Source organism: Notamacropus eugenii, chromosome 3, assembly GCF_028372415.1.
Source record: "Notamacropus eugenii isolate mMacEug1 chromosome 3, mMacEug1.pri_v2, whole genome shotgun sequence".
NCBI classification, from domain to species: Eukaryota; Metazoa; Chordata; class Mammalia; order Diprotodontia; family Macropodidae; genus Notamacropus; species Notamacropus eugenii.
In genome coordinates this window covers 41,014,784-41,035,862 of record NC_092874.1, presented here as the reverse complement: position 1 = coordinate 41,035,862, position 21,079 = coordinate 41,014,784, and the positions used below count along the sequence as shown (strand labels likewise).

The 21,079-nt window shown below is 38.3% G+C and overlaps 1 protein-coding gene across 3 annotated transcripts in view; it reads left to right on the top strand.

Annotated features, from left to right (window-relative positions):
* The window catches only part of NPHP3 (nephrocystin 3), a 50,394-nt gene that overhangs the window by 20,357 nt on the left and 8,958 nt on the right, over nt 1-21,079 (top strand). For 2 of the 3 annotated variants that reach the window (XR_011976607.1, XM_072651332.1), the window contains exons 11-25: nt 689-803; nt 1,101-1,244; nt 2,176-2,273; nt 3,539-3,641; nt 4,072-4,154; nt 5,516-5,657; nt 6,612-6,776; nt 8,354-8,448; nt 9,518-9,640; nt 11,803-11,992; nt 12,247-12,488; nt 13,360-13,435; nt 14,422-14,549; nt 16,832-17,072; nt 19,219-19,344. Coding sequence is in view for 2 of the 3 variants with exons in the window: in XM_072651332.1 (XP_072507433.1) it covers nt 689-803; nt 1,101-1,244; nt 2,176-2,273; nt 3,539-3,641; nt 4,072-4,154; nt 5,516-5,657; nt 6,612-6,776; nt 8,354-8,448; nt 9,518-9,640; nt 11,803-11,992; nt 12,247-12,488; nt 13,360-13,435; nt 14,422-14,549; nt 16,832-17,072; nt 19,219-19,344 (2,071 nt within the window). In the remaining variant the exon portion in view is untranslated. The remainder of the gene's footprint in view (nt 1-688; nt 804-1,100; nt 1,245-2,175; nt 2,274-3,538; nt 3,642-4,071; nt 4,155-5,515; nt 5,658-6,611; nt 6,777-8,353; nt 8,449-9,517; nt 9,641-11,802; nt 11,993-12,246; nt 12,489-13,359; nt 13,436-14,421; nt 14,550-16,831; nt 17,073-19,218; nt 19,345-21,079) is intronic. The other variant, XM_072651333.1, reaches the window with a different exon arrangement.

Sequence of the window (21,079 nt, the reverse complement as noted above, 5' to 3'; positions counted from 1 at the left end):
TACATTTCATTGAAAATTGGGCCAAAATTAATGATGACAAAATTAGGAAACAGATGATTAGTACCGAGTTATTAAAATGATAGTTGATGCCTTCAGCCTTTTCCTGGGAGTTTTAACATTAACCAACAATTTTTCTGCATGTTTAATTAATTGTAGCATATAAGATGAACAGGTGTTATAAGAAAGGAGTCTGTCATATTTATTATTTGCATTGCACTACATACAAAGCTAAAATTTCTTTTTTTCCACAACCTTTTAATTTAATTTGTGTTTACACTCAGGAAGTACTTAGGTTATCTCTTACCACAGAAATGGCTTTAGTTTATTAGAAGAATGTGTTATTTAAAAAATGATCATTCATTTTAATTGTACTTTAAATTCTAATTTAAACAATTCTGGCTAGAAACATTCAGAGAGTTGCTTCAATTTATAGCTGAAATGAATCTGTAATGAACTGATGCGTGTTCCAAAGAATCCATAAATTCCATAATCCTTTAGGAACCAGATTTCAGCACAGTGAAATAGATTGCGAAAGTGTAACTGCTGACAGATTGATGGCATTGGATAAGGCTCCTTATTGTAAATTGAGATGCTTAGATTAATTTAAAAGACATTTGGGGAATTTTTGAAAATGGCACAGCTAGTTTTCTAAACTGTTTCTCAAAAAAACACATTGTCTTTTCTATAGGATTCAGCTGCAGCAAAAGCATTCTCCAAATACGCTGATTCTGTATCACTTTGTGGGGCGGCCCATGTCCACCAGCGCAGAGTCAGCCTCGATAATTAAACGGCTGACTTTAAAGGTAAACCGGAACCTTTTATTCCATGCAGGCGCAATCATTGTTTCAGTGTTATGGCTATAGTTAGTTTCTAAGTGCTTGACAATAATTAAGGTATTTTCAGAATTTGTTAAGTGAATAACTCTCATGGCTGTAGAAGCATGTCCTTTTCACATCTCCATTTTGGTCTCTCCAGATAGAAATATCTTGTGCTAGCCATCACAGCCTGTACACGTTATGCAACAGCTAATGTGTGTGTATGTGTGTGTGTGTGTGTGTGTGTGTGCGCATGCATGTGTGCATGTGTGTCTCTTCTTGCAGCTGATGCAGCATTCCTGGTCAGTATCTGGGCTAACATTGGATCCTGGGAAACTCCTTGAGGAGTTTCCACGGTGGCTAGAAAAGCTCTCTGCTCGTCATCAAGGCAGTATTATCATCATTATTGATTCTATAGATCAAATTCAGGTACTGTTCCATCTTTCTGTTCATAATCTCCTTGGTGAACTTGGAATAACAAGAGCTCCTGCTTTTATAGCACTAACCTCAGAGTACCTGGGTTCAAATCCCAGCTCCGCCATTCATTATCCGTGTGAGCTTGGACAAGTCACTCTTCTGGGTCTCAGTTTCCTCATCCACAAAACAAAGGGCTGAGGTCCCATCTGACTGCAATTCCCTTTGTCTATAGTGTACTCATGAGACCCCTGCAGCCAGGTAGTAGCACCATTTTACAAACAAGAAAACAGGGTCAAAGATGGCATGACTTATCTATCACCCAGCTCATAAGTTGTGGAGCCTGGACTCCAACCCCTGACTTCTGACCCTGAGTCTAGAGCTCTACCCACTACCCTGTGCAGCCTTTTCTGGAAAAGAAACAAAAGCATTGCCAGTGACAAGAATAGCTGTTTGCAATTCTGTTCCATTGATTTTACAATTTCCTCCTGGGAGGAAGCCTGGCAGGTTAAAGGTTATTATTGTGCTGGTTATCAATCAAGGAAAGGCTGGTCATTGAACGAAGCCATTGATATTTTTGAATAGCTGGATCCCTAATTTGTTTATATTTTAGTATTTATAGACGGGTCTAAAAACTTTTTCTGATGACTTATGCTACATTATTAAGATAAACTAGCCATATTTTAAATTAAGAGACTTTATATTTCCTTACCATTTGGAGCTCTCTAGATAGTGAATCTAGTGGTTTTTCCATACATACACTGTGAACATGGAAGGGATTATATCATTAAGAAGAAGTACTCAATAGAATTTTTGGTATAATTTTTCAAAAATAGGTCCAGAACATTGAATGATAGCTTCCCTTTTTCTGCTTTGGTTAGTACTGGGCATGTGATTTTCAGAGAGTTTGAACTAATAGATTGGATGTTGTTTTTGTATTTTCAAGCAAGTTGAAAAACACATGAAGTGGCTGATAGATCCCCTGCCTGTGAATGTGAGAGTAATTGTGTCTGTGAATGTAGAAACATGCCCTCCGGCATGGAGGTACGATAATAAGTTATTCTTGCAGATTGTCTAGCTATAAATATATAAATTCAGTGTGTGGTGTGTGGCAGTATTACATTTCAATTTTTTTAAAGTTGTCCTGCCATAAAAAGTTCACTGTCCTGTCAAGAAAATTTACGAGCCTTCTCCTTGCCAATTTCCTCACTTCTATCAGTCTTTACTTCTCTTCCATCTTTATTCCTCTTGCCTATTATAGTGCCCCTTTTAGCCCTGTGCTCTTGCGCCTTTCTAATCACTTCCACAAAGACTTAACGTTTTCCTCTTTCTGTTTTCTGCTCACAAGTAACACCAAGATGCGGGTAATGTTACCAGCCAGCATCAATATTAGCAGGACAATATTGCCTGCAGTCCATACTCTGCCATCATCTCAATTTTCTCTTGCCAGGGTTAATTTTTCACCAATCAGTGGTGAGTGTCAATTTGAAAGTGTGGGTTATTGAATGGTGGGCACTTAGTTCATATTTTCTACTTTTGATGTTTAAGAGTAAAATTGGTGAACATGAAATCTGGTGCATTTGGGATTTTCTTAAAATACTAAATTTATCATACACATTTTTAGCTATTAATAATAGTCCTATTTGGGAATCAATATTTTTGTTTGGAGATCCTGTTGGACACACCAGAGCAAGGAAAATGGTATTGTTTCTCTCATGTAGAGTGAGAGGACCCAGGGGAACCCAGTTGGCAGGCTTGAGATTTTCCATGAAACAGACTCATGGTGAGCTCTCAAGATAACAGTCCACGTCTTGCAGTGGAGGAGACCTCAAGCATCACTGAATGTTAATGGGGTGTCTCGTATCTTTCACCGTTTCCCTAACATCAGCACCCTACTCGTAGGAGGTGCCCAATAAACGTTTAATTTTATATTTATATCATACAATATACATGTGTATAATATATGTAATTATAACTTTAAGCTACCATATAGAGTAATACCTTCTAAATATATTGTCCTCTAACAATATTGTAGCATAAATATTGCATTTATGCTGTTTTATTTTCATAGCACTCTGTGTGAGAATTTTTTTAAGAGTGATGATAGAATTATGTTAGGAGGAAACAAACCAAATTAACATTGGTGTACAGGGTATAAGGCTTTCCTAGATATAGTTCATATATTTTCATGGTAGAATAGGATTTCCGATTCTCCTCGAAGCTTGTAGTCTTTGCTGGCAGATGATGACAGTACATAATACATTATTAGATCGAGATTTCAATTTGTCTTCTCTTGTTTTAATTATAAGGTTATGGCCAACACTTCATCTTGAGCCTTTAAATTCAAAAGATGCAAAAGCTCTTATTACTGCAGAATGCAGCTGTGTAGATATTAAGTTGACTAAAGAGCAGGTACGTACTTTAATTTTAGTAGACATATCTCACTGTATATCAGCCTTCTTAAAGTGTTGTTTAAACTGAAGATAGGGATTGCCCACTATCACATATAAAAATGACTTTTAGCCACTACATGGTTAAATGCATTTTGTTCTCAAATAGTAGTGACAGATTTGATATTCTGTGCTTTTATATAATTGGAAATACAAGGGCTTTAAATATATATGTCTGGGTACGTGGTATACCCCTGCCCCCCAAAAATGCATATCCACCTCCCTTATTGTGTAAAATGAGGAATTTTACCAAATTTGAATGTATTCTGAAACACAGAAATTGTCACCTTGATCAAGATTGCATAGCCCAGCCTGTCGTCAGGTGATGTGAAAGTCTTAGCAAATGTGTTTTTGTTTCTTCGTTTTGTTTTGTTTTGAAACTACTGTTCTAGGAAAAGAAACTAGAGCGACATTGTCGTTCTGCTACAACCTGCAACGCCTTATATGTCACCCTTTTGTGTAAAATGATCACTCGGTAAGTTATGGTTCCTTAGAACTGTCTCCTGCATGTTTTGTGTTTGCTGAAAACCATGTCATACTCATGAGAATTTGGAAGCCATCACCATCACTGTTCATTGGAGGGGGTGGCAGTAACTCTTTCCATTACACTGGAAGGTCGTTTCTCTACTGTAGCAGTAACTGCAAAGTATGAGGAAGTTACTAATAGCCTGTGTGGATAACTGAACCCTAGGATAATTAATGAGTTGTTAGATGTTATTAAATAAATTTACTTAACTTTTTAGTACTATCTCTTGGTCAAGTAGAGGATTGGTCTTGAAAATTTCCTTAGCCATTGTGTGAGCCACACAGGTAAGCACTAGATACAAAGGCCAGAAGCTTAGCGGAAGGATGGAGGAGGTGTTGTTCTCCTTTGTTGCAAAAGCAGATCTCTTTGGAGCTATATAATCGCTATATTTAATTATCTTTATTTTTATAATCATCATGTTCTTTTCTTTAACCTAAAAATATTGACATCTGAATTTTAAATTCCTTCAATAATTAATCCCTTTCCTTTTATATAAGGCAGCAGATTTCATGTTTATTGACACCTTATCTACTTAGTTGTATGTCCTTGGGCAAGTCGTTGCCTTTTATGTTTCCTTTCTATAAAATGATGATCTTTTAGACCAGTTGCTGTTTCCTAAGGTCACAGTCTTCTAGCTCTAAAATCCTCATTCATTGGTGCAATCTGAGGAAGGTTTAAAAATTACTCTGTCCAGGTAGTATCCACTGGAGACTTTGACCTCACACTGTAATGTAGGGCCTGACTTATCACAAAATCAAGATCTAAGCATCATGGAGAATCATATTTTTTCCACTGAAATGTGAATTTGTAAAGAGGAATATTTTTTAAAGCATCCCTTGTTGTAACCTCTTGCATAAAGACTCCTATGTGCCAGTTTGGGTCATGAGTATCACTAAAAAGCCCAAATATTGAGTCATATCTTCAATTCCTGTAATAATATTTGTTAAAATTGTTCCTTGCCTACAGGCCAGTTTCTTTCTAGCTCTTCTCCTCTTCCCGGCCCCATCCCCGATGATTTGCCTGACTCACTAACCATGTCTGCTTGTAATTATTTTCCTAGCGTTGAATGTTGCCCATTTGCATCTAGGGATCAGAGCACTCTTTTTAAGTATCCTGCATATAGCCCCATGTCATGATGTCTGTGATTTCTGCTATTAATTCCGATATGTTTGAGGTAATGAGGCTTTTTCTGTATTACTGTATCACCAAATTTTGCCATTTGAAGAAATGAAATCTGCTTTCCATCCAAGGATTAATACAAGTTTTTTGATGACATGAAAAGCAATTTAAACCTCTCTCCTGTATTTCAGCAGTGCAGGAAGAGCCGGCAACATAGATGAAATCTTGCAGCACTGTTTCCAGTGCCAGGATACCGTGTCCTTATATAGGCTGGTGTTGCGCTCAATTCAGGAATCCATGGAAAATGAGAAAGAGAGAAATCTAATGAAGGAGGTGGGTGCACAAGTGTCATAAAAGGGTTTTTTTAAATGGCCTTTGTTCTCTCTGACTTTAATAATTACTTAGATATTCTTTGCTTAATGCTCTAATTTTAAGTTGTTTCATGTAAATCCAAGAATGCCAGCAAATCATCACGTGCCTGCTTGCTGCGGGGGCTTCTAACAATTTGATTTGTTTGGTAAAACATCTAATGTCCTTGTTGCTCAGAAAAATCCCTACTTACTCAGCTGGACAAGATACTTTATTTGAGTCTACTGGTCAGAGATGGAAGGCTCTAACTATGTATGACGAGTCAGGAAAGGCACTGCTCACCTCCAACTCTTGCCACTGGGTGAATGATTTGGGGCAAGGCATCCTTTGCCCTGATTTTATGCTTACCAAAGATGTTTCTGGGCTGCTTAGCAGGTTGTGGGCAGGCTCTTAACCTCTGAGAGATTTGTGGGATCTGCCCAAGTGTCTGCAGACAAGTCTAGATCTTCCTGACTGAAATGTGCAGATGGCATGATTTAGATGAGTGAATGAAAGAGGGGGATCCAGCTAACTTACCTCTTAAAAATGTATTCTAGAGTTAGAAGTCTATCAATAGTCTGCTTCTGAAATGCTCATTATTTAGGAAAATTAATATTAAGGTAACTTTAGTCCCTTTGAAGTACATTTATCATTATTTTTGAAATGTTGCATTTTATGTCTTGGGGGTTTTATTGGGCTTTCTCCTTGCATATATAATACATATTGCAGTATAAGGCATTTGTGTTACTTCGGTTCTGTTTGTAAAACAGAATTTCTGTAGTTTAATGCTATCTTTGGATGTTCTATTGGTATATCAGGGGAAATCGGTGAAATTGCCTTTTTTGAATAAGCAGCTGTTGAGATTAAGGATTTATATAGCAGTTTGCTCCCTTCTTTGTAAGACTTCTGAATCATGATGTCAGTCTGTTTGCTCCTTAGATCCTCTGCCTGGTCAGCGTCAGTCACAATGGAGTGAGTGAATCTGAACTGATGGAACTCTACCCTGACCTGTCCTGGTCAGTGCTGACATCCCTTGTCCATAGTTTGCACAGAATGTGTTTATTGACATATGGCTGTGGTTTACTCAAGTTCCAACACCTCCAGGTAAGTGATCTGTTTTGCATCTTTGCCAAAGTAACTTTTACCTCAAATCTTTGAAACATTTAAAACTAAAACTATCTGTTGAGAGCCTCTGCTGTACGTGGCATTGTACATCTAGGGGAGGATCCAAAGATGAAGGAGATGGATCTCAGAGTCTAGTGAGGCCATCACATGTGGGACACATAGGAGCAGTAACCAAAGGGCAGTGGAGGAGGTCCCAGCAGATACAAGGAGAGATTACTTCCTATTGGCAGATATGTGTGGAGGGAAATCAGGGAAGGCTTTGTAGAGGTCCCATTGGATCTTGCCTTCACTGTGTGGGTAGGATTTGGTGAAAGGACAGATTATTCCAATCAGAGGGAACAGGGGATTCAAGACATACAGGCTGAATAGCATGGAGCTTGTTAAGACTGGAAAAAGTAGATATTGGGCCTTGACTGCTGGGCTACAGAGTAAAGAATTTAAGCAGTAGAAGACAGAGATGCCATCAAAGCATTCTGCAATTAGGGGATGGGGAAAGGGAGGCAACATGAAGAAATTTGGAAATCTTAGATTTAGATTTATTTAGAAATATTTAGAAATTTTAGATTTAGAAATATTGGGTTTAGAAATTCCGAAATATTTAGATTTAGAAACATTAAATAAAATATACCATTATTATCTGAACAAACTTTAAAAGGAACTACACAGAGCCTGATGCTGTCCAAAATACCTGTTTTATTTTATCAGATTTTATTTGTGCAAAAAAGTAAATATATTCCTGCCTTTATTTAGAGTATTTTTATTCTCATTTATTCTACATATGAGTAATCTCATGGTTGATTTCTATTACTTGGAACGTGTTTTTGTATTATATCCATATTTTTTGTTTGTTAGTCTATTTAGTCTCATTTTCCAGCTTGACTTGCCCTTTTATTTTCAGTTTCATATTTTACTTGGTATTTTTAATGCTTCTCCAACACTGTACCTATGATTTCATTGATGTAAGGAGTTCCCAGCATGCAAACTCCCTCTGCTGATGCAATTAGTAACTCCTTGCTAACTCAAGAGTTGCATGGGGCATTGAGAGGTTAAGTCTCTTGACTGTGTTCTCATGGATAGAATGTATCAAAGACAAGAACATATTCCTGTCTTCATAGATTGTCTTCTGCCCATTATGTCACATTACCTCCCATGTATCTGAGATCTTTCATACATAAATTAAGGTTTGAATTAATCCTTTCTTTTCCTAAAAATAAATGTTGAAATGTTGAGTATCACTATTATACTGCATGAAGTACTTGCTAAAAAAACAAACAAAATTACAGCTCCATGATTATTTTCTGTAACAGTACAGTGATGGATTTGGAATTATAATTCTTTTTTTAAAACAGATTCCATGATAACTGTGTGTCAGCCAATCAATAAATGTTTCTTAATGCCTACTACATATCAGGCACTGTGCTAAGCACTGGGGCTGCAAAAAGAAGCAAAAAACAATCCCTACCTTCAAGGAACTTATAATCTAATGAGGAAGACAACATGTGTGAAATATGAATATCACTTAGTAAAATGATATAATTTATTTATTATTTTCCTAGGCTTGGGAAGCAGTGAGATTAGAATACGTGGAAGAAAATCAACATATTTCTACCTACAGAGAAAAGCTAATAGAATATTTCACCTCACAGCTAAGGTATTTCAGATCTTCAGTTTGGTCCTTCTCAAACTTCTGTTGTGAACTGTGGGTAACAGCATCATTTTCTTTTCATGTGGTTTTTGTAGTCTGAGAACTTGTTAGTGGCAAATAAATTCAGATCCCTTCCTTGCCCTATTAATGTCAAACGTATCAAATGATGCTCTAAAATGTAAGTTTTCTGTCAGAGGAGAGGAAGCATGCCATAGTGGTTAGAGCCTGTTTTACAGTACTGAAGACTTCCCTTCATGTTCTGACTTGACCTGTCTGTGTAACCTTGAGCATAACTTAAGCTCTCTGTGCCCTAGACAATTTTCAAAAACCTTCCTTTTCACCTGAGTTGCTGATATAGTTTGGTAAAGAAGATTTCCATGCCAGAAGTTAACCACATGGATTAAAATGAGAGATTCTTAGATGTGAAGCTTACAGAGATTTCAGGGGTCCTCTAGTTTGATCCCCTCATTTTGCAAATGAAGTGGTTGTGTTAAAAAAAAGAATCTCAATATTTGACCAGGTACTGAAACCAAATTTAAGATGGGGAGATTTGGATTTGCACAGAAAAAATACTTTGATATTGAATTTTTCTCCAGTTTAATAGTTACAGAAAAAGCATAGTTTTGTGTTTAATTTCACTGTTTATTTCATTTGGTTTGGTTTTTGTTGTTGTTACTCGAGAATCGTTTTATAAAAATAAAAAAGTTTTATTGATGCCTTTTGTCTTGACATTATAATCATTACCTTTGTTGCAGTTTCCAGAAATCTTCTACATTGGCTTTCATTCAGGTGCAGCCGATTACTGTGTTTGCCTTGGTCTTTGATGCAGGGCCCATGAGGTTCAAGTCCCTGGTGTTATCTTAGTTACTGGCCTATATAAAGAGTCAGGGCATCATTTTAAATCATTTGTGTCCCTTGAACTAATGTACTTCACTGCCTCAAAAACCTATGACTTCATCCGCTTGCCACTCCTTTCACTGTCTGAGAAGACGTGCTCCCTCCACTACCACATTGGAGGGGCGCTCAATGCGTCATGTGCTGATTTCATTGAGTCTCTTCCACCTCCTCTCCTTAGTAAAGCCCGAGTGACCTGGAGGTGTGCGGACGAGCTCCCTTGGCTTTTCCAACAACAGGGCAACAAACAGAAGTTGCATGAATGTCTGCTCAACCTCTTTGTGTCTCAGAATCTTTATAAAAGGTAAGAAAAGAACAGACCTCAGTGAGTCAGTTTGGATTTAAAATAAGCTTTTAAAAATATTTTTTTAAAAATAATCTTAAATAATAAATAAATAAATAATTTGAAAATAATCTTTTAAAGTCAGTTTCATTCTGCCATTTTGGAATTCCAGTAAACAAATCCTAATGAAGACATTTATAGAAAATGTTATTATTACTCAGTCATGTCCAACTCTTCATGATACTGATTTCAGGTTTTCTTGGCAGAGATAATGGAATGATTTGTCATTTTCTTCTCTAGCTGATTTTGCAGAGGAGGAAACTGAGGCAGGGTGAAGTGACCTGCCTACGGTCCCACAACTAGTAAGTGAAGCCACATTTTAACTCATGAAGATGGGTCTGCCTGATTCCAGGCCCAGCACTCTGTGCACTACGTATAGAAAACTGCAATATGGCCAGGTTTCCCCAGAAAGAAGAATAAGACGAGAAGAGCTGGTTCATAAAATCATAGGGTGAGGATGGGGAGAGGTTGACATTCCTCCACATCTCAGCACAGCCCAGAAGTGGCTGCTGCTTACAACCATCCATGTTCTCTGCCTGAAGGGATCAAATCCCAGCTCTAGCACTTAGGTCCTGTGTGAGCCTGGCCAAGTCTCTTCCACTCTCTGGGCTACCGTTTCCTGTACAAAATGTCTGTGTTGGACTAGAGCAGGACTTCTTGACATTTTTGGAGTCACTGTGCCTCAGAGCATGATGAAGCCTCTGGAGCCCTTCTCAGAAGAATGTTTTTAAATGCATAAAATAAATTATACTGCATTGCAAAGAAAACCAATTACGTTAAAATATAGTTGTGCAATATTTTTTTTACACAAGTTTCCAGACCCCTGGTTAAGAAGTACTAGACATGCTAAAAGAACAGATTTCATGGTCTTTTCTAGCTCTAATCCTATGTGTAGAGGCACCTCAGTGGTGCAGTGGCTAGAACACTGGACTTGGAACAGGAAGACCTTAAATCCAGCCTCAGGCACTTACTAGCTGTGTGACTCTGGGGAAGTCATTCAACCTCTCTTTGCCTCCCTTCCCTCAGCTATAAAATGCGAATAGTAACAGCCTCTATCTCCCCGGATTGTTGTAAGATTAAATGAGTTAATATTTGTAAACACGTAGTACAGTGGCTGGCATGTAGTAGGTGTTTAATAAATGTTTTCATCCTCCCTTTCCTTCCTTCCTGTGTTTCAGATATAAGATTTTGAGACCAGGTGCTATATTCAAAATCAATCCTGATTAATAATGAGCACAATAAAAGGGTCATTTAGTTTGGGATTTTCCCATGTTGCATCTATTTTATTTAGTGCCATGCTTGTTTTTAATATAGACTGTTTTACTGATATTGCAGCTTGTGGCTCACTATGAATATCAGAGCTGTTTGGTTTTTCCCCCGTCATCCTTACAAATCTAAATGTTTGGATTTGAACGGTTTTTTTCTCTCCCTAGTGACCTTTCTTCAGCTTGGCATTTTACTTCTTTATGGCCACTAATCTAATTGATTTCTTGTCCTGCCTGTATATACTTTAATGCATTCTCCACTGGAAAAGGGCAAATCGCCCTTGAACTGGAATCACCTGTAGAAGAAATATTTTTTTTTCTTGGAGTTTGGTGATAAAAATGCAGACTAGGACTCCATTTAGAGCCCGTTACCTTTTTCAGCTTTATTAGTCCTTGGTGTTCTTTTTCCCATTGCTTACATTAAGAGTGATCCTGTCTCTTGACTACCTAGATGTTGGATGCCAATTTAATATGTCAGTGTCACTACATAATCCTTCTCTGAAGATATATTTCTGCTTTTGACTAGTCAAGGGGCTGTATTTCATCATGGAAATACTTTTAATTGACATTTACTTGTTTTGGCTTTCATTATTAAATAAAGCATGGAGTTGGTTGTTTTCTTAGCAACAGTTCTCCCACATTTACCATTTAGTAAAAAGTAGCCATGGAATTACAGTAGCCTGGGTAAGATATCCAGGCTAAGCTTCCCGTACATCATGTCATAACTGGAAAAGGCTAAATCTCAGACAAAATCAGTATGGATTTTGTTTTCAAGCTACTGTGAGTTTCTTTGCCTATCTGTCAGTGTCTCTGTGCATGTGCATGTAAATTTCTCATTAAATTATTGTGTTAAAACAGAGGACACTTTGCCGAGTTGCTGAGCTATTGGCAGCTTGTTGGGAGAGATAAAGGATCCATGGCCGCTGAATATTTTGATTCCTTGAAGCAGTATGAGAAAAACTGTGAAGGAGAAGAAAACATGACGTCTTTAGCTGATCTCTATGAAACCTTGGGTCGGTTTCTCAAGGACCTAGGCCTTCTCAGTCAGGTAAGGATCTCAGAGACTCCCTGGAAATTGGGGGTTTTCATGCTGTGACAAAATGTAGAGTCCTTTCCCCATCCCCTTATTGATTCTCCTATAGTGTAAAATAATTCATTAGAAAGCAGGTTTCTAAGAGTTCTTGGTTTAATTTTGATTTACTTTTGAGGGGCAGACTGTTCATTAGAAAGTATCCATTAGAAAGCAGGTTTCTAAGAGTTCTCAGTTTGAATTGACTTTTGGGGGATGGGGATGGGGGGCAGGCTATTGTTCCCTTGCAGAGGTCTTTAGAAATCCGAGAAACAGCCCTGGATCCAGATCACCCCCGAGTGGCCCAGTCCCTCCACCAGCTGGCAAGTGTTTATGTGCAGTGGAAAAAATTTGGCAATGCTGAGCAGCTGTATAAACAAGCCCTGGAAATCCTGGAGAACGCTTATGGTTCCGAGCATCCTCTTATTGCCCGGGAGCTTGATGCACTTGCAACCTTGTATCAGAAACAAAACAAGTAAGAATGGTCTTAGACTGGTGGTCTTGCCACATCAGGGGAGGGGGTGATGAGGACGTTAGTGGTCAATATGTGTTTCTTGATTTTTATAACTTAGGTATACAATGTGTTTAAATAGAATTCCTTAGGATGAATTTACGTGGAGTAACAGTATTGAACAAGAACCACACTGTGTTCAGCAGGTAACTAATTAGTGCTGCAAATGAAAACTTTCATTTTGCCTCAAGAGATGCTGTAGAGAAATCTCGGACCCCAGTTAAAAATGCTGTAGTATCCACAGGGATGGCTGACCAACTGAACCTGGAACTTGTGATTATAACTCACTTGGGTCATCCACTGTCAATGTGAAGTGAGTAGGACTGTCATGATGCACTGCACCGGGAATTGGCAGACCTGGGTTCTAGCCCCGATTCTAGCACCGAACAGTTGGTCAAGTCATGGGCTCCTGCTCCTCTTCTCTGATGTGGGAGAGTTGAGTCAGATGAAATCTAAGATCCCTGGCCAGACTAACTCAGCATCACTGTGTTGTAGGCACTGAGAATACAAAGACATTCTTCCCTTCCCTCCCTATCCCTCAAAAAACAAAAAAAAATTCCAAGCCCCAGGGGCTGCTCCTACTCTGTAAGTTAAATCCTTTTTTTCTGAGGCATTATTGTAGAGCCAGGTTTTGGTTTTATGAGATGAGGCTGCTTTTGTTAGGAGTTTTAAATTTCATAAGCATTTTCATTAGATGAAAGCTTTGCATTAATTCCTTAGTAATGAAAAATATTTCTTCACATATGCATTTGAAAAAATTTCATTTTCCCCACTGATGTATTTGAATCTATGTTTCTTCCTTTTAGCTTATTTTTCTTCTCAATTATTTTCTTAGATATGAACAAGCCGAACATCTAAGGAAAAAGTCCTTTAAAATCCGGCAGAAAGTTGCAAGGAGAAAAGGCAATTTGGTAAAGAAATGGAATTTTGTTTTGCTATGTATTTGAAACCCTAAGAAAGATTAAAAGGTGAATTTCACATGGTGCACCATAGGCTTTCTCCTTTCACAAATCAATGATTTTTTTGCATTCTTGCAGTGTTTGTTAGGGCCTTTCCAGTTTAGTACAGTGGTCCTCATCATCCTCAAGGAGGTAAGTTGTTTGATCACGAAAGAAGAGCTAGGAAAGCCTTTTGGATGCTGAGCTAGAATATGACTCTGAAAAATATTCAGAGAGAATAAAGAAGCAGAGCTTCCTTAAACAGAAGCCTGACCAAGATCTTTGCATTTTTAAGTTGCAAGGAAGCAAGAAAAAAAATTTTCCCAGACACAAAAATACAATTTTTTAAAGTTTTGTCAATTAGTTTTTTAAAATTAGGCATAGTCTCAGTTTTCATATATCTACTATGGAAACCATCATAATAATAATACTTGGCATTGTCTCTCCCTTTAAAGGTTGTAAGAAATGTCCTCAATAAACCCTCAAACACTTTTCACCTGGGAGCTGTTTGTTATGGTTTAAAACAGTCCATGTCTGATTTTAATTAAGAAGTGGGAATGACTTGGTGAATGTATTTATAATTCTATTTGTTTTAAATTGTTCTGCCTTTTATGGTAGCAGTTAATTTCAGACTTTAAAAAAAAAATTAAAAATCCTGAACGGGTTGTCAGGGGCTAGCCTTACGATCCCATTTCTGCCCATTTAAAAAGAAAAAAAAATACAAAGTATGCTAGCAAATCATTTTCTGAAGCACCACCATACAAGTATTTTTAATGGAGTGTAGTATATGAGTGATAAAATATTTGGATATGGATGATTTTTAATGAATAATAATTTTAAATTAGTCTTGACTTAAATAATTGCAATTGCCTTTGAAGAAAAAAGGAAGCATGATTAATAAACAATTGTGTATTGCTTCAAAATAAACTGATAACAAATTTATTTTTTTTGTGCTTTAGTATGGATTTGCCCTCTTACGTCGACGGGCCTTACAGTTGGAAGAACTTACATTAGGCAAAGACACACCAGATAATGCACGAACCCTCAATGAGCTGGGTGTTCTCTATTATCTACAAAATAATCTTGAGTAAGTAATGCATTGACCACAAGATAAGTAAAGATGCTCTGTGCTTAAGATTCTGAAAACTAGGCTTCAGCAATATGTGACCCAAGAATCATCAAAAGCACAGGCTGGTTTTGAGAGAAGCAAAGGAACTAGAGACCAAATTGCCAAATGAGTTTGATTATACAGAAAGCAAGGGAGTTCCAGAAAAATGTCTACTTCTCCTTCACTCACTACATTAAAGCCTTTGACTGTATGAATCACAACAAAATGTGGCAAGTTCTCAAAGAGATGGGAGTACCAGATCATCTTACTTGTCTCCTGAGGAACCTGTATGTGGGTTAAGTAGTAACCGAAGCAAATGTAGAAGTGAATGGCTTAAGATTTGGAAATGCATATGACAATGCTGTATATTGTTACCTTATTTATTTAACTTACATGCAGAACACATCATCCAAAGTGTCAGACTGGATGAATCAAAAAATGGAATTAAAGTTGCTGGGAGAAATGTCAGCAATCTTAGAGGTGCGGATGATAGCACTCGGATACCAGAAAATGAAGAATTAAGAAGCCTGGAGAGTGTAAAAGCTGGTTTGAAGCTTAGCATGAAAAAAAGTAATTAAGATTTTGGCAACTGGCCCTATCATTTCCTAGCAAATAGAGGGAGAATGGAAGCAGTGTCAGATTTTATTTTCTTGGGCTCAAAGATCACTGCATGAAATAAAAGATCATGCCATGAAATAACAAGACGCTTACTGCTTAGAAAGAAAGCTGTGGCAAATCTGGACAGCATACTAAAAAGCAGAGATATTCTCTTGCTAATAAAGGTCCATATAATCAAAGCTCTGATTTTTCTAATAGTGTTATGTTGTGAGAGTTGGAAAGCTGAGTACTAATATTGTGGTGCTGGGGAAGACTTGAGAGTTCCTTGGACAGCAAGGGGATCAAATCAGTCAGTACTTAAATTCAGACTATTCACTGGAACATCAAATACTGAAACTGAAGTACTTTGGCCACATAATGAGAAGAGAGGCTCGTTGGAAAAGACCCTGATATTAGTAAAGATTGAAGACAAAAGGAGGAGACAACGGAGGACAAGATGAATGGACAGTGTCATGGAAGGAGTGAACATTATCTTAGACTTCAGGAGATATGTGGTCCAGGGGGTCAGGAAGAGTCAGACACAACTGAATGACTTAATAACAGTTTTTTTTTTCCCATTCAGTATTTTGGTTCCTAAGTCTAAGTATTTAACTTTGAAAAAAGTAATCATTCGATAGTCTGAATACATAGTACAAACAAAGACTGCCATCCTTTTAGGATATCAGTGAATGTGGCAAATAATAATTAAAGGGAAAAAACTCAGTTATATAAACCCAGTGAGCATACTTAGAAAGATATTTGAATACCTATGATTTCATCTATGTGAGTGCTCTTTCTTCCAGTACTAACCCAATCCTTCCTCTGTCTTGGTTAGGGGCTTTTAGTGAGCTGCTGTGGTCAATCTGCTCACACTGAATTCCTACCTCTTAACTAGGCACATCCTTTAGAAAAATGTTAACCCAAATTAAGGTTTTTCCTTCCCTCCTAATGGGTAGAATGTTAGCTGTTGAATCAAATAATCTATTGAAAATATGTCAAATGTATTAATGAAAATTTAACTCAGATGAGAAATTTTACTTATCTGAAACCTGGACCAAAAGAAACCTTGGGATTAATATAGAATTCATCATTAATTACAAGGACATTTTCAAGGCTGCTTTTCCCCCTTTTAGTTTATTTGTTAAGAAAGGGGTTTATATTCGTACTTTACTTGTACTATAGAAAAAAATTAATTTGTTGAACCTTTGGATTTCAGAAAAATATTACAAACATTTAGGCCACTCTGTTAAGCTCTATTAGCAATTAGATATTTTGAGAACATTGTAGCTGGAATTTTTAAAATGTCTCCCAAAGGAGGGACTTGATTTTTAAAGAATTTTGTTTTAAAATCATTCATTTTAAAATCTTATGCAAAGCCAATGTATGTCACGTAGGTCATGAAGTAGGCATTTGAAGCCATTGTTTATGTGATTCACGCCCTCAAATTTGCTTTTAGGAAAACAATTATTTTGAGGTGGGTTTTTTTTTGTAGGAGGGCAGAATATTGGTCCAAGTTCTCTAAACTGTCTATTTATGTATTAAAGCAAAAATATTTGTTCAGTATTCCTCTTCATTTCACCCAAGTAGATGTGGTCTTATAAGAGCATAACTGTAGAGACCCTGCTGATTGCCTTAAACACCATTTGGGTTGTTGCTGTTGACAGGGCGGCTGATCTCTTTCTGAAACGCTCCTTAGAAATGAGGGAGCGAGTCTTAGGCCCAGACCACCCTGACTGTGCACAGTCTCTGAATAACCTGGCTGCTCTGTACAATGAGAAGAAGCAGTATGTGGAGGCAGAGGAACTCTACGAGCGAGCCCTCGACATTAGGAGGCGAGCGTTGGCCCCCGACCACCCTTCGCTGGCGTACACAGGGAAGCATCTTGCCATCCTGTACAAGAAAATGGTCTGTGTTCGTTGAAGTCATGCTTGCTTTATCTGTGTAGGTTTTGTGTTTCAGGATATTCCATTTAAATCACCAGTACTGTGAAATAAACGATTTCACTTCTCTTTGATAAATAGCTTTTCTTTGGGCTCTTACATCACAGTGACTTTCTATTCCATCTAGTAGATGGATAGATAAAAGTGCACTTGTGATTTGAGCCCTCATAAAATGGTGGCATTGTGCCTTAAGGGAAAGCAGATTGGCCTGGGAATGCAGCTTTGCCGTTGACCATCTGTGCAACCTTGGGCAAAACCCTAAATCCTCCTGGGCTCCAGTTTCCTCATTTGTAAGAAGAGGATTTAGACGAGATGTTGAAGGCTCAGAGGCCCATAAATTGATTCACAATTTACAATAGAGGGTTTTCAAAAGCGGGTTATAAATGGCAGCATTTTTTTCACCTGCATGATGATTTTAGGTCGTGGCCGTAGTTTTAAATGATAGCTTTGCCATTCTGGAGCGATTCTTCTTCAGCGTAATCCAGATCCTTAAGTACAGAAAGAAGTGGCCATGATGTCCCACCCCTGTCTGTGACTTACCAGAATGGTCTCTGAGAGTCATGGTGGCCAAAAACTAGATCAGCAGGCAGCCAGTCTACCCGTGAGCTCATCCTCAGACAACACCCAGTCTGTTCCTAGACTTACCCTTGAGGCCTTTATGGCATGAGGGAGTACCTGCTGGAACGAGAAAAAACTGAGTGCCTGCAACCAGCGCAGGCACAGGAGCAGGGCCAGCCACATACGTTGTAAGATGCTCAGTTGCGTCAGGGCCCTCAGGGTAGGGTCTAAGTGGCCTCTTCTATTGCTTGAGCATTTTTATTGCCTAATCCTTTTCCCACTGAATCAGTAATATTATGAAATGAACATACCTGGTACTAGAACACAAGTGCTGTGGCATAGTCCACAGCCTGTACCACAGCTGGTGCCTAACTCCATGCAGAGCCAGGTCAGCAGGTTCATTGTGAAAGATGAGGACATGGCGCCTGCCTGGCACAAAGGTGATGTTGAGATGGAGGAGGAGGGTGAAGTGGGTATCTTAGTGGAAAATCCACATATTTAGTATCTGTGACCACTCTCAACTCTTTTATTTCATGAATGTAGTCTATACATGTCACTTACCTTAATGAAATTAATTTTGTTCTTTTGTCAGAATTATACACATGATCCTAATTTGCAACTTAAATAGCAGTTGGCTGAAACTACCCTTCTTTTGTAGAAGAAACTACTCTTCTTCTTTTGTTCTTTATATCAAATGAAAGCCAAAAGGGGTTTCTTTGCCAGGTGGGGTACTCTCTCAACTTGTGAGAAGCATTTTACATCAAAATACATAAACAAGAAGGAAACCAGAATGAATTCTACTAGTAAGGAATTAAATATATTAAACAAATAGTTGAGTGCTTCACAGTTAGGCATTTCTGTCGTGATACCTATTCAAGGGAAGGAAAGTTAAGAATTAATCAGATATTTGCACATTTCAATCCAGTAGATGATATAGCAAATTCAGACCAATGTCCTACCCTTCTTTCAGCTCAAAACAAAACACTTATCCATGACTACACTGTAATGGATATTTACAATATTTCCTCTTACATAGGATTTAACACTGTCTAGTTTCCCAACTTTTACACTGAGCACCAGCATGTTCAGGAACATGCTAACAAATCCTTGGAAATGTCCAATGACCTGGCATCATACCACTCTACCATGTGCCAAGCATGTGGGATGCTGTAAGCCTAGAACCTGTAAAATATTTTTTTGAATTCTCATCTCCCTTGCCCAGAATCATTTATTCCTGGAATGTAAGGCAGTAGGATGTGAGTTTTTCTCAGGACAGATACCATTTTGGATTTCATCTTTTGGGTCCCATGCATGCAGTACATGTCCTTCTAATAAATGTTTGTTGGATTAAGAGATGGATGAAATGTTGAGAGTTGTTGAGGAAAATTAGTAAATTTATTAACTATTCATAATTGACCTTGAGCAGGGAGCCAGGAGATAATTCTGTGGTGAGAACTTTTCCCCCTTATAATGTATTTCCTTTTTCTTTAAAAAAAAAAAAAGTATTTAATTACATGATGTTATTTACTTCCTCAATATTTCTTATTTTATAGGGGAAACTTGATAAGGCTGTACCATTATATGAATTGGCTGTAGAAATACGTCAGAAATCTTTTGGTCCAAAACATCCTAGTGTAGCTACTGCCTTGGTGAACCTCGCTGTCCTTTATAGCCAAATGGTAAGTTGCATGACTTTCTCCCTTCTCCAAATCCCCTGTTTTGTAGCACATGTCAAAAGATCCATGGTGCCCTTAATGTATGTGCTGTCCTCTGATGCAACCCAGAGTAGTAGATAGCGTCATGAGCTGCTGAAGCCAAAAAAACCTCTCACAATCTGGTAGATGATCTCCCATTGACCAGCCTCTTCACACTTAGCTCACGTGGTCATTAAATATGGCAGCTCTGACAGCTGCTAGGCCTGTACCTTAAGCCTTTCCAGCCTGATGGAGTATGTAGCATGTTTAAAAGAAATTTAACTTAGGCAAAGTAAGTTTAAAGTCAAAATAATGAGAAGAGAATGAACATTTTTTGATACGTCCTTTGGAAAAGCACTTAACAACCTTTATAATGGCCTTTTAAAATAATTAGTAGAAGTAATCTACACAAACATAGCCCTTTCTGGTTTAAAAAGCCCCTTTGCACACTTTACTTCATTTGATTCCCACAATAGTCCTGTGAGAGCAGACAATTATGCAAGTAATAGTACTCTCATTGTACATGTCAGGAAACAGGCTCAGTGATTAAAGGCACGTAAGGAGCCAAGCCCCAGAAAGACCCTGGAACCCAACCGAAAACTTCTGATTTCCAGTGCAGTCCTCTTTTCTCCTCACCATAATAATACACTAATGCTACCTTTCAGTTGTTCACTTGTTTCTGATTCTTCGTGACCCCATTTGGGGTTTTCTTGGCAAAGATGCTGAAGTGGTTGGCCATTGCCTTTTCCAGCTCATTTTTACCAAGGAGGAAGCTGATGCAGAGTGAAGTGACCTGTCCAGGGTCACACAGCTAGGAAGTGACTGTGGCTGGATTTGAACTTGGGTCTTCCTCACTCCAGGCCCAGCACTCTATTCACTGAGTCACTTAGCTGCTCCACTTTTCATTTACATAGATTAAAAAAAATAATTATAACCAAGTTTTGTGAGAAGAATCAACAGAGCCACCTAGATTAGTTAAACTAAGTAACTATAAAATGGATGAGTTTAATGCCTTTGATATTGTCCTTTTTTATCTTCATACTCTTAAGAAGTAGGGCAGCTAGGTGGTGCAGTGGATACAACACCAGTGCAGGAGTCAGGAGGACCTGAGTTCAAATCTCACCTCAGACACCTGACACTCACTAGCTGTGTGACCTTGGGCAAGTCACTTTACCCCAATTGCCTCATCCTAGGTCACCTCCAGTCATCCTGATGAATATCAGGTCACTGGATTCAGCTGACTCTGGAGGAGAAGTGAGGCTGGTGACCTGCACAGCCCTCCCTCACTCAAAACAAAGTCAAGTGCAAGTCATGTCATTATTTCTCTGATGGCATGGTCTTTTTTAGCAATGAAGGACAAACACACAACTCTTAAGAAGTAGGGAGAGAATGCTGCCCTAAAGTCTTTATCTGATGCCAATTCCTAGTGGATTCTTGAAGGAAATGCCAACAGAGTACCAGGTTTAGCAACTCTTGCACAGTTGAGAAGACTTGGAGTTCAGAGCTGGTATTGGTCTCAATCCGTCATTGAAGGACCAGCCCCGGTCAGCTTTCAGAAAGGGTCATCCCCTCAGAATAGTGTGCACAGCTCTGACCTGCTTGAATTTTCCTGCTCATAGCCACTCTCTAAGACTCTGTCAAGTCATAGAGCTTTTGCCCTCTGTTATGATGATGAGGAGTACCCACACAGATGAATTCAGAGACTGTTGAAGTATTGACA